This window comes from Parasteatoda tepidariorum, chromosome 2, assembly GCF_982258835.1.
Source record: "Parasteatoda tepidariorum strain Cologne lab strain chromosome 2, Ptep-v5.0, whole genome shotgun sequence".
Lineage (NCBI taxonomy): Eukaryota > Metazoa > Arthropoda > Arachnida > Araneae > Theridiidae > Parasteatoda > Parasteatoda tepidariorum.
In genome coordinates, this window is record NC_141756.1 from 54,252,228 (window position 1) to 54,269,764 (window position 17,537).

The 17,537-nt window shown below is 30.1% G+C and overlaps 1 protein-coding gene across 1 annotated transcript in view; it reads right to left on the reverse strand.

The window, feature by feature from the left end:
- LOC107437913 (uncharacterized) overlaps positions 1 to 17,537 on the reverse strand; it is a 31,914-nt gene that overhangs the window by 12,374 nt on the left and 2,003 nt on the right. The window contains exon 2 of the mRNA XM_016050053.3: positions 3,138 to 3,321. Coding sequence (XP_015905539.1) covers positions 3,138 to 3,321 — 184 coding nt within the window. The remainder of the gene's footprint in view (positions 1 to 3,137; positions 3,322 to 17,537) is intronic.

The window sequence follows — 17,537 nt, forward strand, 5'->3', positions numbered from 1 at the left end:
CTTACACTTGGCTATAGCGGGAATGCTTTTTTTGAAGTTATACTTCTTATGCGACTTCCAACAAGGTTGCGTTAAACGTTTAACGCTACATTTTCATTGGCTGGGAAATCACGTGGTAGGATCCAGTTTTCCCTCATTCATTTACATATTGTTTTGGTTCTCACTAGCATAAAAATAATAAAAGTCATAAAAGTATTGTTTTTCCATAAATATTTTTTTAGTTTGTTTTGATACACATATAATTTAATAGGGTAGTATTTTTTATTTTCAAATTTAGTGGATAACAATTGTAAAAAATGAGTGAAAGCAATCCCACGGACAATGCGACAGATTTAAGGTTATGTCAAGGTACGTCTATTGTGAATATCAATTGTTTGTTACTCTTCTGAAATTACATTATGACGCATTCACATACATTATTAATACAAATACATTTTCCAGGGCGCGACGATGAGGCAACCACAAGCACTGGTTGAAGAGGTCCGCGAGGGAAAAATGCACAATATTACCGTGATTACAGAGCACGGAAGCGAGCGGAGCAGGAAAAAGAGTCGTTGAATAGAACTAGTGATCCTTCTACGACTGCTGATTCTTCTACAATTAACGTCGCAGGTTGCGAAGTTTAACTTCTTCCCCGCGGAGGGACTCCACGCACTATTTTTTTCCTTATTATTATTATATTTTACTTATTTTCTAGTTCTTAACACTCCATGTTCGAAAACATGTTGATGAGATATGTATTCTGACGTCACTAGCCTGAAATAAGTCTCTCGAATTTATACTATTCTGGAACTCGTGAACGTCCTACTATGTAGAATAAAAAAAAATAACCACGTGACGTAAAAAGCCTATCACCACGCGCTCGAATTCCTGACCTGACTGAAAATCATCTTCACCCCGCACGTGACTCTCGTGACGTCACGTGTCTGATGTCAAGACTCATGTATAAAATGAAATAAAAAATGGGGAGTAAGAGGCACAACATAGTGAAACTTCAAAAAAAAAATCCCTTTTAAGATTATTTTTTTCAAAAAACGTGATAAGTAATTCAGAATTCTTTTCCTTGAGTTAAAATTCATGTAAATAAAAGAAATATAGCGTTTTTTATAATGACGTAAAATTTTAACCAGTGTTTTCTTAAAACATAACTTAGGCTTTAAACTCAATTCATTTAATTTGAAACCGTATATAATCTTATTTATCTCGTAAAAAATACACATACAGAAATCTTATGTGTAACATTTGACTGTATTAATAATGATACAAACGCAAACAATGTAAATACAATGACACATATTATTTCAAAACGTTTAGAAAAATGAAATAAAAATTTTATTAATTATTGAATTAGTCTTTTTAAGATTGATTCTAAGAAGCGTTTCATATCGACCAGGCACTGATTTTAATTTCACATGATTTATTTCATAAACTACAAGCTGAATACTCGTTTTTTGATGGAAGTAACAGAAATCGTTGCGTCTTTCATTTTTGAGCAAGATTGAAAGCAATGCTGATTCATTTCATGCTTACGAATTTAATCCATACAAAGAATGGATACTCAACTAGCAATCCGTTTAAAAAATATTATTCTGCACATTTCAAACAACATTGTAATCGAAAAACTCGGTGAAGAAATTTTATACCCTATTTACTCAAAACTTTACCATCATCTTTATCATTGATTTATTTTACGCTGCATATTAATTTCCGAGAAAGTTTTTAATGAACACTATTTTTCTCGAAAAGGTTGCATGACGAAAATAAGACTAAAACTCCAGGATCAACCATTTAATTAGTCAAAATCAAATTAAAAATTAAGGCACCTGATTTTTTTTTTTATATTTTCATCGCATTTTTAAATTTACTTTCTACATATATTAAAGTAAAAAATTTATATTAAGCCATTATTAAAAGCTCGAATCTCAGGAATTATTGCGAAATTTACAAAAACTCTTTTTAAGTTTAAAATACTTTTTCATAATTCAAATTTATTAAATATAGTGGGCTATACTATTCTAATAATTATATAGCTTATCAGAGAACAGAAAATTCCATCATTTATAATATTAAAAGCAATTGAATTTTTGAAATTTCAAATCTCTTGAAATAAATATTGCATTAACTGCTTACGTATTTACATTTGTAGTGAAAATCGACTAACACTATTTATTATTATTATTATTATCATTATTATTATTGCTGCTCCCATAAATTTGAATTAAAATGCTTTTCTGGTTCTGTTGTTCCCGATCGCAGTCTTTTGCCGAATACTGATGTAAAGTGTTTTTGTATTGGACTACTTAATTAAGAAGTCAGGGTATTTTTAATTTCAATCAGACTTCATCGATTTAGTACTATTTTTTTTCAATGTTCTTTAACTTATCTAAAATTTAACTTGAGATTCTAAATTTTTTTATATCAGTTTAACATAAGCACAGACATTTTTAAAATGCAAACTCTCTGTGAAACAATGCAAGGAATTTTTATAATTTAGTTTTTTTTAAGCTATTTTGTAGATTAAAAGATGCTATTATGTCTTGCACGCGCGATAAAAGTAATAAAAATCATGTTAATGACTTAAAACAACTTTTAATGCGCAGCCAAATATGCTTTTTTAAAAACCATTCTAGCTCAAAGAAATTGAAAAATAAAATATATTTTTTAAATTATTTTATTTATTTTAAGTTTATTAAAAAAATTATTTTGACAAAAAAATATTTACCAACATTCTAGTTCTACTATGAATTTACGCAACACGATATACTCAAACCGATAATCAAATTTTAATTTTATAGGTTTATTAGAAGTCGAGTAATCTTACTCGCCAAGTGAAATAAGTTGGAATTGAAAAAACAAATTTAAAACAAAAACTTAAAATAAGCAACTTTATACAAAATACTTTAGTTAACAGACGATTCCAATTTACAAAATGCCTGTGTTGTTTTCAGTGAGTGATTTTCAATATTTTTCTGCATCTTGAAAAGTTTGTGGATTATCTTATACTTGATGTCAAAATGCTCAAAGTAAAACAAAGTAAAAAAAATATAGTTTTTATCAAAAATATAATCGAAGTTTTTATTGGAAAAACCCTTTAGTTTGTTACCTTCGTTAATTATTTATGAATCTTATTGATTTACCTGGCTCTGGCAATAACTTCTTCTTTTCAATGGAGGTATCATATGTATCTACCAAGTCATCGTCTTCTACTCCATCTTCATTAAAACCATCTTTGGAGAGTGGAATATGTCTGGGAAGTCTATCCAACATCAAACCATTACAAACATTACTAATTGCAATAATTAATAAGCAGAGTGTTGTCACCTGTAAAGGAAAAAAGAATACACTATTTATTAAGAAGGCAATGTTTAATAAACATTGTAACCTATACTAAGTGAATTCTCGATCACTCTTTTTTGGGTAAAACGGTTACACACTTTTCGATTCAGGTGTATTATAAAATGTTATTACTAGGACTAGGATGTCGATGTTCTAAAAATTCTTATAAAATGTTATTTAAAGAAATACAGCTTGCAAAAAACTATCAAAAAAGACAATAAAATAAACAATAATATCCAATTAAAGTTTCGAAAATATATTTTGTGTTAGTGTTTTTAAAAACAAAAATTTATAAATCCTAATGATAAATTAATAAATTAGGTGAAAAATAAAGTATTGAAATAAATATTCAAATTATGTATAAAATGAAATATAAATAAATACCTGCAGTAAAAATTAGTATTCATTACAATTATAAACATTTTTGTCCTTACCAGAATTAAGAAATAAAAAAATTCAATAATCTTAATAATAATTTGCATAAAATTATCTCCATAAACCTCTTATTTTATAGATTAGGAATCGGAATCTCTTGGGGGGAAAGGGTAAGCTTCTTCAGAGTAATTACGTTACTGTACCTGATTTTTTGCTTTAAAATATCAAATTACTACGGTACAAATTACTTTATTTAAAACTAGACACTTAAACCATAAAGATAGCATCCTAGTAAGTGAAAATCAACTCATTAGATCAAAAGTTATTCGGGTATTCCATTTTTTATTCTATTTTCCCCACTGAAATTAAAAGGTTAGAAAATAGAAACAAAAAATATAATCATACCCAACGATTACTACTATTTTTCTTGAACGTATATTATTGAGTGGCTCCTCGGATAAACTTTCGTGTTAATGATAGTGCTAATTAATAATGAAAACTCAAAATGCAACGATCAATACCATTTTTTTTGAACGTATATTATTGAGTGGCTCCTCGGATTATCTTCCGTGTTAATAATAATGCTAATGAATAATTAAAACACAAAATGCATCGATCACTACTATTTTTCTTGAGCGTATATTATTGAGTGACTCCTCGGATATCTTCCTTGTTAATAATAATGCTAATTAATAATTAAAACACAAAATGCAACTTTCACTACTATTTTTTTGAACGTATATTATTGAGTGGCTCCTCGGATATCTTCCTTGTTAATAATAATGCTAATTAATAATTAAAACACAAAATGCAACTTTCACTACTATTTTTTTGAACGTATATTATTGAGTGGCTCTTCGGATATCTTCCTTGTTAATAATAATGCTAATTAATAATTAAAACACAAAATGCATCTATCACTACTATTTTTCTTGAACGTATATTATTGAGTGGCTCCTCGGATATCTTCCTTGTTAATAATAATGCTAATTAATAATTAAAACACAAAATGCAACGATTACTACTATTTTTCTTGAACGTATATTATTGAGTGGCTCCTCGGATATCTTCCTTGTTAATAATAATGCTAATTAATAATTAAAACACAAAATGCAACTGTCACTACTATTTTTCTTGAACGTATATTATTGAGTGGCTCCTCGGATAAACTTTCGTGTTAATGATAATGCTAATTAATAATGAAAACTCAAAATGCAACGATCACTACTATTTTTCTTGAACGTATATAATTGAGTGGCTCCTCGGATAAACTTCCGTGTTAATAATAATGCTAATTAATGAAAACTCAAAATGCAACGATTACTACTATCTTTCTTGAACGGATATTATTGAGTGGCTCCTCGGATAAACTTCCTTGTTAATGATAATGCTAATTAATTATTAAAACTCAAAATGCAACGATCACTACTATTTTTCTTGAACGGATATTATTGAGTGGCTCATCGGATAAACTTCCTTGTTAATAATAATGCTAATTAATAATGAAAACTCAAAATGTTTTCGGGTTATATTTAAATCACAACGGGATTGATTTCTCGTTGAAATTACAATCCGTAAAAGAGCAAGAGATCCCAGAATACGTTCCTAAACATTTCATTCGTGAAAACTACTGGAAGTTATGGACGATAATTTTTGATTAATTGAAATCTTTTCAGAAAATAATATGCCTTGAATAATTTAATGTCGAAAGTTTTCTTAAAAGTATTTTGAACTGCTTATAAACTTCTGCTTTCGAGAAATAAAGTATTGCAACAAGTTTCAGTTAGTTATCTTCTGCGGTTGATTTATCAAGTTACACATTTAGATTTTGACGCATATTAATTCATAATGCATGTTATAAACCTCCTAGTAGCATCTAGAGAATTTAAGAAGCACGTCGAAATAGAGTTCGTTAGGCTTTTAAAAACGTTATTTCGATACAAATTTCCAAATCAAAACTACTAAATATTATAGTTCAAAACTTCTATCGTGTTTAATTCAGGAATAGGAAATCTATCTTAAAAAAATTAGAAAAGAACCTGGCGGAAATAAGTTTCTTCCAACCAATGTGAATAGGACAGAAGAATTACTTTTTCAAAAAGATATCAAATATTAAAAATAATTTATTTTTAACTGTTTATAACTATCATCCAGTTTAAGAAGAATATTAATTCTCTAACTATTTAACATACTATAAAATAATTTAATGAATTTCTTAAAAAGTTAAACTAACTGCAGTTTTTTAATATTTTATTTAAATAGTATAGTAAAACCCAATTTAATACTTATATAAGGAGTTGTTAAGATGACATAATCAAGTTGTATTAATACCCCTAAATTTACATATCACATGCTAAACGTAAACAGTACTAAAAATCAGTTATCGAATTAAAATTACAAGTAGCATACTAATTTTACTAATCAAATACTGAATGTATGAACAAAGCAACTCTTAAGTAGCATAGTATGCAGATTTTCATAAAGATTTAAAAAAAAAGTTTCATCCGATAGCGGTAATGGGTTTTTCTTTTCAAATTTAATGAAGAAGAAGATACGAAATTCAAGAGTTTCATGCATTTACAGCAAGAGCTGAATTTTTTCCCATCAGTTAATCAAAGAATTTAATAGTTTTTATGAGAAGAAACATTAATACTACTTTTCATTTTCTGAAACTAACTACACAAATAAGACATTCTCTTAAAAAAATAAAAAACAAGATTTTTTTTACCTTTTTATATTCACAAATATTTAACTATTTAACGCAAATTTCAATCATTTTCCTTTTCGTCTTCAAAGTGACAAAAGAATATTTTCCTTTCAATATAAAAGCGAAGATAATTTCGTGTTTTACACTTCAAAGAAAATTACTTTTTGCAAATTCTTTCGAATCGCAATCAGTCTAAACCTTATGATTTCTTTTTCAAAGATTTCTTGCTGAACGGTCAAACAAAAGTTGTTTTCTTTCCGTTTTTTTTTTGTTAGTTCGAAGGCGATTTGTTTGGAACCAATCAAAAAGTAAAATGTGAAAAGAAAGTCCCATTCCACAGGCTACTTATGTAGTCCCAGACAGGCTTAAGAATCGATGTTTCCCAGGAAATTACCACATCTCGAAGACAAATGAGCCAATAAAAATAAAACCGGTCACGAAAGGCAATGAAAATTACTTTCAGAACTGTCGTTAGTAACGAAAGGATATGTTCAATTGCTGACTTTCTGAATTAAATGTGAGCTGAATCATAAAAGAAAGCATTCCCGCTGCGGCCCATTGTGGATCAGGGAAAGGTTAAGACTCACAATTTCATGTCCAATGGCAGAGTGGTAACAATTTGGTTCGTATTGCGAATAAGCCGCCTTTACTTCAACCAGCTGATACCCATCGATAAAAAGATGGGTGAGAATTAAGCCTCAATTGGGAATAGAACCCTATTACTAGCTGCACTAACGTCAAAAGAGTATCTGATTCATTTTCTTTGCAGATCAAATAGCCCCCCATTTAATAAATAAATGCATTGTGAATCAGCCGCCTTTCGTTCCGCGACAAGCTGATACCCATTGATTTGAAGCTGGCTCGGGTTCAAGTGCCACCTGGCTGATCTCCCTGGAGATCAAATCCTAGTCTTTCATTAAGTGCTTTAATGTACCATCATGCATCAAACGAAATATGTCACGCGACATAGGGTAAAAAGAAGTATGGAAACGGTCTAGTATCTCTAGAAACATATAGCGAACCGAAAAACTTGTAGTGACCCTACCACTACAAAAATATTATTCCAACTCACTAGTATATAAGACATGTTAACTCGATTATATGGTGAGGTACCTTTTCATAGATGAAGGTTGACATGGTAGATGTGACCATCCCCACATTGGTGACCTTCGAAAGTGGTGTGAACATGCCTGCCTTGACAGAAACTCCCACTTCGATATGAACACTCCTATCTTGACAGTAACGCCCACTTCGATCTGAACACGCCTACTTCGATGGATGGTCCACATTAAACAGTTGACTTGTTACACGTGACTGCGACATTATCCACCTCCTCGTACTGTTGCTACTCAGTCTCGATCACATACAACGTCGGCCTGCATACACTAGACTACAAATGGTAACAGGAGCGATCACGGCCCTTAATTTAATCACGATCAGCAAAAGTACGGTGATTTTAATACAGCTCTCCCGGCTTCACACAAAATAGCAATGAATCAACTAGTGGTATCCGTTTGTCGAATTCTATCACAGATATAATTCTGGTAGGGGAGTACTGTAGTGAGCCTACAACTTTAAAAATATTATTCCATCTCACTAGTATATAAGACATATGTTGACTCGATTCTATGGTGGTTTACCTTTTCATAGATGAAGGTTGACATTGTCGATAGCTATCATCCCCACAAACTTTTTGAAATGGAAGTAGGGTAGAAGAATTTTTAAAATCTTAATTATGATCAAATCCTAATTTCCTTAAAATAAAAAAAAAACTAATTTAAATTTTAGGTTTATACATTTTGCATTAACGATGGCTAGCAAGCAACAAAAATTAAAATGGGGTACAAGCTGTATAAAATTATAGCGAGACCTATTGGATTAAAAAAATAGATAAAATTGTTTCGGATTTTTCTTTTAAATTATTAAATAAAATCAGTAAAAAAAAAATTATATAAAATATGGTTATTTTTATGATCTTAATCTGATGGATTTTTGAAATATCGCCATTTTACACGACTTGTATTCAATTTAATTTTTATTAGCTACCAATAATCATAAATCAGTAAATCGAATTGAGCTACTTTTTACTGGAACATCCATATTAACACTAAAAAATAGGGTTTCATATCTAAAATTACAAAGTTGCCCTTCACCCACACACAGGAGTTGGAGGTGGATGATCAAATTCGGTATCATTAAGTAGCTTTTAAAAGATAACGAATGCATCTGTTTTAAGCTATTTGGTTTGATGTATTTTTCTTGAAATATTTAACCGTTTTTATATTAGTTTTACTCAATATGGTGCTTTCTAGACACCATCCTTAACATATATTTTTAGAAACCTTATTTGGCCAATTATAACTGAAGTCATCACGATTGAACTACGAGCATTTATGATGGCAATTCTGTAAGAATATGTTGAACCATAACATCGTTAAAATTTGCTGCAACCTTTATGTGAGGCTATGTTGAAACACATAATAAAAACATAGTTTAATTTAACACCTAATTAATTCTAAAGCAAATTTGAACCGTATTATGGTTCATGATACTGATTTAACTGCTCAACTTATACGTATAGCGCCTAAAATTCAAAAAGACAGATTCAAAGTAAAATTTTATGTGTCAAAATCATTTAAAAAAAATTTCTGTGTATTTTTATTCAAAATTATAACATGTGATTAAAGCACCATATGTCTGTTGTATTATTACGCACTGTAAGAACAAGCACTGTAAGAAAAGGTGTTAAAAATAAGACTAAGAATGAAAAAATTTGAATACACACTGCAATTTTATTTTTAAATATATTTTGCACAGTGTAGTTTTATTTTTGCTTTTCTGTATTGACGTTGTATTTTTGAGTTAACAAATGGATGACTGGAATTTCATTATATTAAAATTAATGAATACGGAAACTTGAAAAAAGAATTGTATCCAAAAGGTAAAAAAAAATATATCCAACAGGAAATTATATGCACCTGTGCAAGTTCACTGAAATACTTAGCTCACAAAATAAATAAATAAATAAATAAAGCCAATGAGATTTCTTTAATAAAAATTAATTTCTATAAGGGTTTTGAAAATATTATAAATGACATTTAAAATACAGGGTTATATGCAGGGGAAACAGGGGAAATTTTACCAATTTTTGCAAAAATATTTTTCTAATTTATTGTGTGCTTGATAAAATTTTTTGACATTATTTGATAGCTTATAAAGTTTATTATCCGTTTACTCATATTTTTTTGCTTATTACTTTATTCATAATAAATTACCCTTTTCACTACTAAAGGGTGTTTTTTGAAAAAATGACCCTTCTTTTAAGAGTGTACAAACTGGTTCAAACATCCCTATTTAGAAGCAGTTTGACCCAGTATGAGGGAAACTTGACCAGCATGGAGTAAAAGAGTTATAAAAACTTGCACAGCTATAATTATTAATAAATATTAAAAATAATTGTTAAAGTCAATAATTGAGTCTTTGGGATGAACTTCCCTCTATAGATGTTATATAAAAAAATTTTAAAAAAAAACCATATTAAAATAGTAAGAGAAAGCAAACAAAAAATTTTAACTGCTTTTAGTATGTTAATCAATGTAAATAAAGAATTTGACTTTTTTTTCTACTGATGTATGTAAATTAGAGTAATATATCACAGAAAAGAAGAACTTGCAACAACACAGTTATTTTTCTTTAGAAAAATTATATGAATGGTGCCTTTCTTCTAAATTTACTTTCAAATGGCTAACAGACAAAAAATACATGTAAATCTGCTTGAGATTACCCCTATATCCTATAATGAGGAAAAAATTCTGATAAAATTACCGTACTGTATGGCAATGACATTTCTAGTGAAACAAAAACCATAATTTTGGCAATAAAACCAAAATTTATGGCATATATAAAACATTTATTTGGTAATTTTTCCATTCATATTACCATATGGTCATATTACCATTCCTATTACCATCAACGGATTACCGTTGATGGTAATTCCTATTACGTTTACGTTTACATTCCAATTACGTTTGAAAAGAGACACCCCATTGGAATATGTTAGGAAGGAGGGGTTTATTGAATTTGAGGTCGTTCCTTCAACCACTCTAAATTGTTTGCCTCCTACGGTGACCCTTAGGGGCATCAGTTTTAATGACAATCTGAGATCTCAAGCCAATAAACAGGTGGACCATCCAGACCTGTTGAAACAGCTGGCCTTAGAGGTTGTCCCCTTCTGGCGCCATGGTCATCTACACTGACGGTAGCAAGTTGGAAGATGGTAGAATCGGGAGTGGTGTTTTTGTCAACAGCAATGATAGTGAAGTCAGGATCAGCATCCGAAACCCTGACAATTGCTCAGTCTTTAGAACTGAGATCATGGCTATTGGAACAGCCCTAAATTATGTCCAGACAACTGATAATAATTGCATTTGGATATTGACCGATAGTAGGAGTTCTATTCAGTATTTCAAGAACTGGCTGGAAATGTTGGATATTCCTGGCCAGAAGATTATGAAGCTTCTATCTGAGATAGGCCAGAAGACACTAATAAGCCTCCAATGGATCCCATCGCATGTCGGGGTACATGGCAATGAGACAGCCGATGTGCTCGCCATGAATGGCTGTGATCTTCCTATGGACTGTTTGAACCGTATTACTCCCACTGAGATCCACTCCCTGGGAAAACATCGTTGGCTTCCAGTGTGGCGCCGTACTCCATCCCATCAGTGGTATGCTGGCAACCGCCCTGGCCTATCATTAACATACAGCGGCCCTCGGCCTATCCAATCGGCCATTGCCAGATTTTGAAGTGGCCATCTTAAGTGCTTAAGGTTTCAAAATGGGGAGAAGACTTTCCAACTAACTGAACTATAAATGAATGAACTATAAATGAATTGTTTTCATAAAAGTAGAAGCAGTATCAAGTTTGATCTAGTTTTAAAATTCTTACATAACATGTTTTGTGATTCCATACAGCCAGAAACACGGTAAAATTTTCCATATTTTTAGTAGAATCGCCCATATTTTTTTCCCAAGTAAGTGCGTGAGTTTGAAAGAGAATTTTCTTAGTTTTTGCCATTAAAATATGTTTTTTGTTTATTTAATTTCAACATATTAGTTTTACATTCTGCTTTCACTTTAATGCTGATATGCAAAGCATTTTACGAATTCAAGCTGTGTACAAAATGTTGATTAACATAAAAATTAATTTTCATACGAATTCTGTAAAAATATTTGGATTTTTTTAAACACAGTAAGTTTCAAATTAAGTTTTACGGTTTGCAACTTTCTGTTCATTATAATGACTATGATTTAGTGCAGGGCTGTCCAACTGCAAAGAGCCCACGGGCCAGAATTCCTGTCACTGATCACCTGGTGGGCCGCAGTTTGAAAAAGTTGAACAATAACATCTTACCTCTTATACAATAACAATTAATAGTTGAATTATGAATTATAAAACAATGGAACAGAAGGATTATAAGACAATTTGCTTACATTTTAATGGGAAAACTGAGGCCGATCAGCCTGAATAAGAAATTGGCGGGCCGCACATTATGTGTTGGGGGGCCGCATGCGGCCCGCGTGCCGCCAGTTGGAGAGCCCTGATTTAGTGTGTCTCAATGTTAACTTCAAATAATATGAGTTTTTCCAACATAAATATAATATTTTATGATCAAATATAATAGATATGCTTTGTGATTCATATTTAAACATAGATTATAAAATATTAAAAAAATGTCTAAAAGGCTAGAAAATATTGAAAAAGTAAACCAAATCGTTTTATGTGAGCAATAATAAGCTAATTTCACAAAAAATTTAAAGGATTTATTTCATTTATAGTTATAAAATTGGTCTTTTTTCAAGTAGAAATGATCATTAAGTAATATTATAAAGTCAATATCACTTAAAAGAAATGCCAAATTAAGTTAATGTCTGCGTTTGCTTGATTTAAAAATTTTCATTTAAAATTTTCATTTTCAAAAAAAGAACTGGAAAGAGCCGGCATCTTTTTTTAAAACCTATATAAAAAGAAATGATAAAAATGCATTAGTTAAAAGATAAAGTAAAAAAAAAAAGACTCAAGTTAAAATGTCTTGAAAACTAATGAAAATTAATGGAATTATATAGTATTCTCTGAAGCCTTAACTTACAACACTTTAATTGAAAATGTCAATTTCATAACATAATATTACAGTTTAAATCATTAATTTTAAGTTAAGTAGACAAATTTGGTTTTTATAGTTTCTTTCTACGATTTTGATGTAAATGTGTCACAATTAAATGTCTATAATATGCTTAAATATTATAAATATTAATATGTTTTATACTGTTAAAATTTTCACTTTAAAATTACAGTAAAATAACATACAAGCGTTTAACTATACAATCAAATCTGAAGGTTACGGTTAGGGGAATTTTTTACCTATATTATTTTTTAACCATTTGCAACTAGTATGGTTTCAAAGCCATAAAAAGAAAATTCAATTAGACATTGGAGTTAGGCTTTTCGTTAGGCAATGGATATTGCGTTCAGGCTGTATTTGAGTTGTGTTTCGTCAAATAAATCGTGGAATTTGGTTTAATTAGTTAATCTGGCGATGCCATAGATCGTGGGAGAGTGAAAATACTATACTTTTTTGTGTTAAGCAGCTTTGTGATGCTTTCATCTGTGCGTGAATGAGACTATTGTGTTCTAATAATCCAGAGTTACCAGTTGGGGATGCAGAATACTGGAAATTCTTCATGTGAAGGAATGAAAGAAATATTGTATCAATACTGGGATTCGAACCCCCGTTCAGCCTTTCAAAAGATAGGCAGATTAATCTTCGTTGCTATAATATGTAACCTGCTGCAAGGATCTAAGTCATATCATAAAGTGGGCCTAGTTAGCGCGAGTAAAATTCTGCTTAACCATATTAGGTGAAAATAGTTCATAAATGATTTTTTTCACGGTTAACAGTTTGAATACCATCTTTCGTGTGGTTATTTGCCTGCTTTGGTTTAATATGGTAAAATTAAAATTAAACAAATTGTTATTTAACCATTTTTTAAGAGAAATTTCTAACAATGTCGTATACATTTACATACTTTATACGAAAAATAAAATACGCTTAAAATGTTCTGTTGCTCGTAACGTTTTTATTTCAAAATAATATTTAATTTTATATTTTAAACATATGCTTTTATGACTTTGATAATTGGATACTTTAAAGCAACGTCACGCGTGGGTCAGCCATTTAGACTTGACGCACAGGCATCACGTCTTTTGCAGTTATCTAACTTAATCTTATCCAAAAATTGATTCAGCTTGATAATAAACCCAAGGCTCAAAGCTGTAATGAAAACAAACCATGCACAAACATGTTATTAGATACAAGTACCCGATTGAACCAAGTTCTTTATTTTTATTAAAAAAAGTATTTAAAAAACATTTAATAGCACATATTTATTAATGGTATGCATAAGATTTTATGTTAAGACATTTATTTGATTTTGATAACAGATTAGTTTGTTATTGCAATGCCTAAATTATTCCTATACTTATATTATTTGAACTCTTTTTAAATGATTTATTCTTTACTCATTCATAAAACATACGTAAAATTTGTTTGAAGTTCGAAACATTCACTGCAAGGAATTTTGTATATCAAAGAAGTAAAGTCACTGGTTATGAAATTTTGCAGTGTAATTTTGTATTTGATTCGAATAATTAATAATATTTTTATGGACTAAAATGATATTATTTATAAAAATGTATTAATTTTTGTAATAAATCGAAATGCTTAATAGACTATAATAATAAGAAATACATTTATTTCAAATTATTTTCGCATAACATAATAACAATTTTTTAAAAAAGAAAAAGTCAACTGAAATAATAATATTTAAGAAAACATTCCGAAAGAGAAACATTCCATAAGAAAACATTCCAAAAAGGATTTATACATTACCACAATGATTTATTCTCCATCTTAATTTTTTGAGAGAATGTAAAAACTATTGTTTTGGAGATTAAAACGTTTATGAAACATAATTAAGGTGAAGGTATTTTTTTTTCCAAATTTGTAACCATTGTAATAAAAATAATCATAAATGTTACTTTTGAAAAATTATATTTTACTTATTGAAGAAATGTAAATTAAATGTCTTTGTTCCATAATGAAAATAACAATTGCAACTAAAAATAATTACTGGCTTACGGTGAAATCTTTTTGAATTTTACGTATCTTGAAATCTTAACTGTTATACAAAATGCCCATAATTGAACAAAAGTCATTGTCAAAATACCAATGTTTTTAATCACAGCCACTATAAAGTTATTTAAAAATAAAATAATGTTTTTCATGTGAACTAAAAAAAGTATATAATTTTATTTTTGTCACATCTAAAACGAAAGCCGTAGTCACATTAATTGTTATAACTGAAAAATTACACTTTTTAGTAAAGAATAGTTTAATAAATAGTACTTATTTTAAGGTATAAAAAGGGAATTAAGATTCTATATTAGTAACGGTAACAAATAACGCTTAAAATATAATATGCCTTGTATATGAATTAAACAATTAGTATCTGCGAAAGTGTTATTTAATAACTATTCACTAAAGAGTTAAAAAACAACTATATCGTTCTTTATTTCTTTTCTTTTCCTTCTTTTTTTTTCTAAAAAGAAAATAGCTTAAGAACAAATTTAAATAGAATTGAAAGAGATGATAAATTCTGCATACTTTTAAAGGCAATTAGTGAAAATAATTAAGTCAAAATCTTATCTTCGAAGATTTAGCGGCACTAATTGATAAAAATTTATCCATGGCATAAGTATAGTACTTTTAATAATTACACCGCTATTTCTTACTTGTTTAAATGTAAAAATCTTAATGGAACCGTCACAGAAATTCATTATGTAATTTGGTAAACTTCTTTTTATTACTTCTTTTATTTTTCGCAGTTAGAGATTGGACATTTTAATTGATTCAACGAATAAGTCCATTAGTCAAGCAAATTTGAGCAAATAGCTAACACCTTACATATAATAATAAAATGAAGAGTTTGTCTGCGTGTGTCTATTTTTACTGTTGCTGAACCCTTTGTTTTATCATACTGAAATTTAATCTGCTCATGAACAGGGTGCGTAGCCGAATCTTTCAACAAAAAATAAGCACCTTTTAAGAACTTTTTCAACACTCAAACACTATTTTTAAGCACTATATACATTAACAAAATACAAAATAATTTTCAAAGGTTTCACGTGATCACAATAAAATAACTAGTTTCTGACAAAGAACTCTTTTCCTGATTATATTAGCCATTATAAAATTATCAAGATATTTTTCGGTTCGATATCAGAGGGCGGAAAATGAAGCCTGACATTGAGAATACCTTGCAAAATGCAGCAGAGTTGCATATGAGAGTGCAATAATCTCACCAAAACCAGCTCAGTCGACGCACATGCGGAATCGCAAGTGCTTCATCAAACATGTAAAATGATTGGCGCCTTCATACTGGACCGACGGTGAGCCGAAATAGATTGCGGCTGAATGAATTGTGAAAACGTTGAATCGAACAATGTGGAAAGCCCGCTTTTGCATAATACATGGCGAAAATCGACATGGTAAAGAACAGAAATCTCATTTTCGAAAAGGGAAAATTAAGCACTTTTTAAAAACACCCAATGAAAAAAGCAACCTTAAGCACTTTTTAAAAACGCTACGCACTGTGGAGAACCTCTGTCCCCGATCCAAAAAATCGTTCAAAAATTTTAATTAGATTGTTTTTAAGAGACGTTTGAAAAATGGATTTTTCTCATTCGCTTAGAACTAGTTACTGATATAAATTAAATTGCAGACGATTATATTTTATCAAATATTTTAAAGATAACATCAGTGATGGTTGCTACCTTATAGCTCCCAGTAATAATAAAAAATTGTTTATTGCACGTTCCTCACCATTTAATTATTTTTTATTCGTTATGTCAGATTAAAAAAAGTCATTATGTTATACTCAATTATCAACGTATATAAAGTAGAGTAAGCGGACAACGTCATCAAATTAGTATTCCTAAATTAATCTGAAACCCTGTGCTTATTTTGTTTATAAACTAAACTCAGCGGCGCGACAGTCCAAGAGGGCCAAGGCCCACTGTGCCCATCTCAGTTTTCTTGACCTTGGACTCTGGGGTGCAGCAGCAGCTGTTCCGGTCAGGTGGTCAGCCGAACGTGGAACCCCTAGTGTTTAGTTCCCAAGCATGCTTGGTACTCATTTATCGACCCACTGAAGGGATGAAAGGCTGAGTCAACCTTGCCCGGCCCGAGGATCGAACCAGGGACCTGTGGTACGACAGCGTGAAGAGCTATCGCTCATATTTTGTTTATAGTTAAGCTTTTAAAACATGTTTATATATTAAACTAAGTAATATAAAATAAACGGTAATTGAAATTAAAATAAGTAATGCACTGATAATCCAAATTATCGGAGAAATATTACTAATTCGTTTAGGAAAAACTCAAAAAGAAATTCCATACTATTATTTACACTAATGAGACTTGGTTAATTGTGGTAATATTTTATATTTGAAACATTAAACAAAAATAATATAGAAGTTTTACAAAGTTGTTTCATTTAGAGAAAAAATAAGAACTCGCCATTCTATTTATGATGCCAATGATGATTAATAAATCTTAGTAATATGTACTAATTGAAACAAAAATAAATTACACACTAAAAAGCAAAATCCACAGAGATATAGTGCTAATTTGTTTAGAAGAAAAATTTAAAATCTCCAATTTATTATTAAAGCCAATGATGCTTAATTAATTTTGATAATAGGTATTAATTGAAATAAAAAATAAGCTATGTACTAAAAAGCAAATTTAATTGTTAAATGGCGTTCAGGCGAAATGTAAAAACTATGCTGTGGAAGGAGGTTTTTATGGCCACTTGAATAAATAAGTACTAGAGAAAATTGCTTGATTGTGGTAAATTTTAATTCTCTTGAGTTGGCTTCAAGCAACACCACCATGCCAAATGATACTGAATGGTGGCTCAGTAGAATGCCGTGGTGGCACAGTGAACGGAGAGCTCACCTCCCGACGAGGTGACCCGGGTTCGATCCCAGCATTGGCTG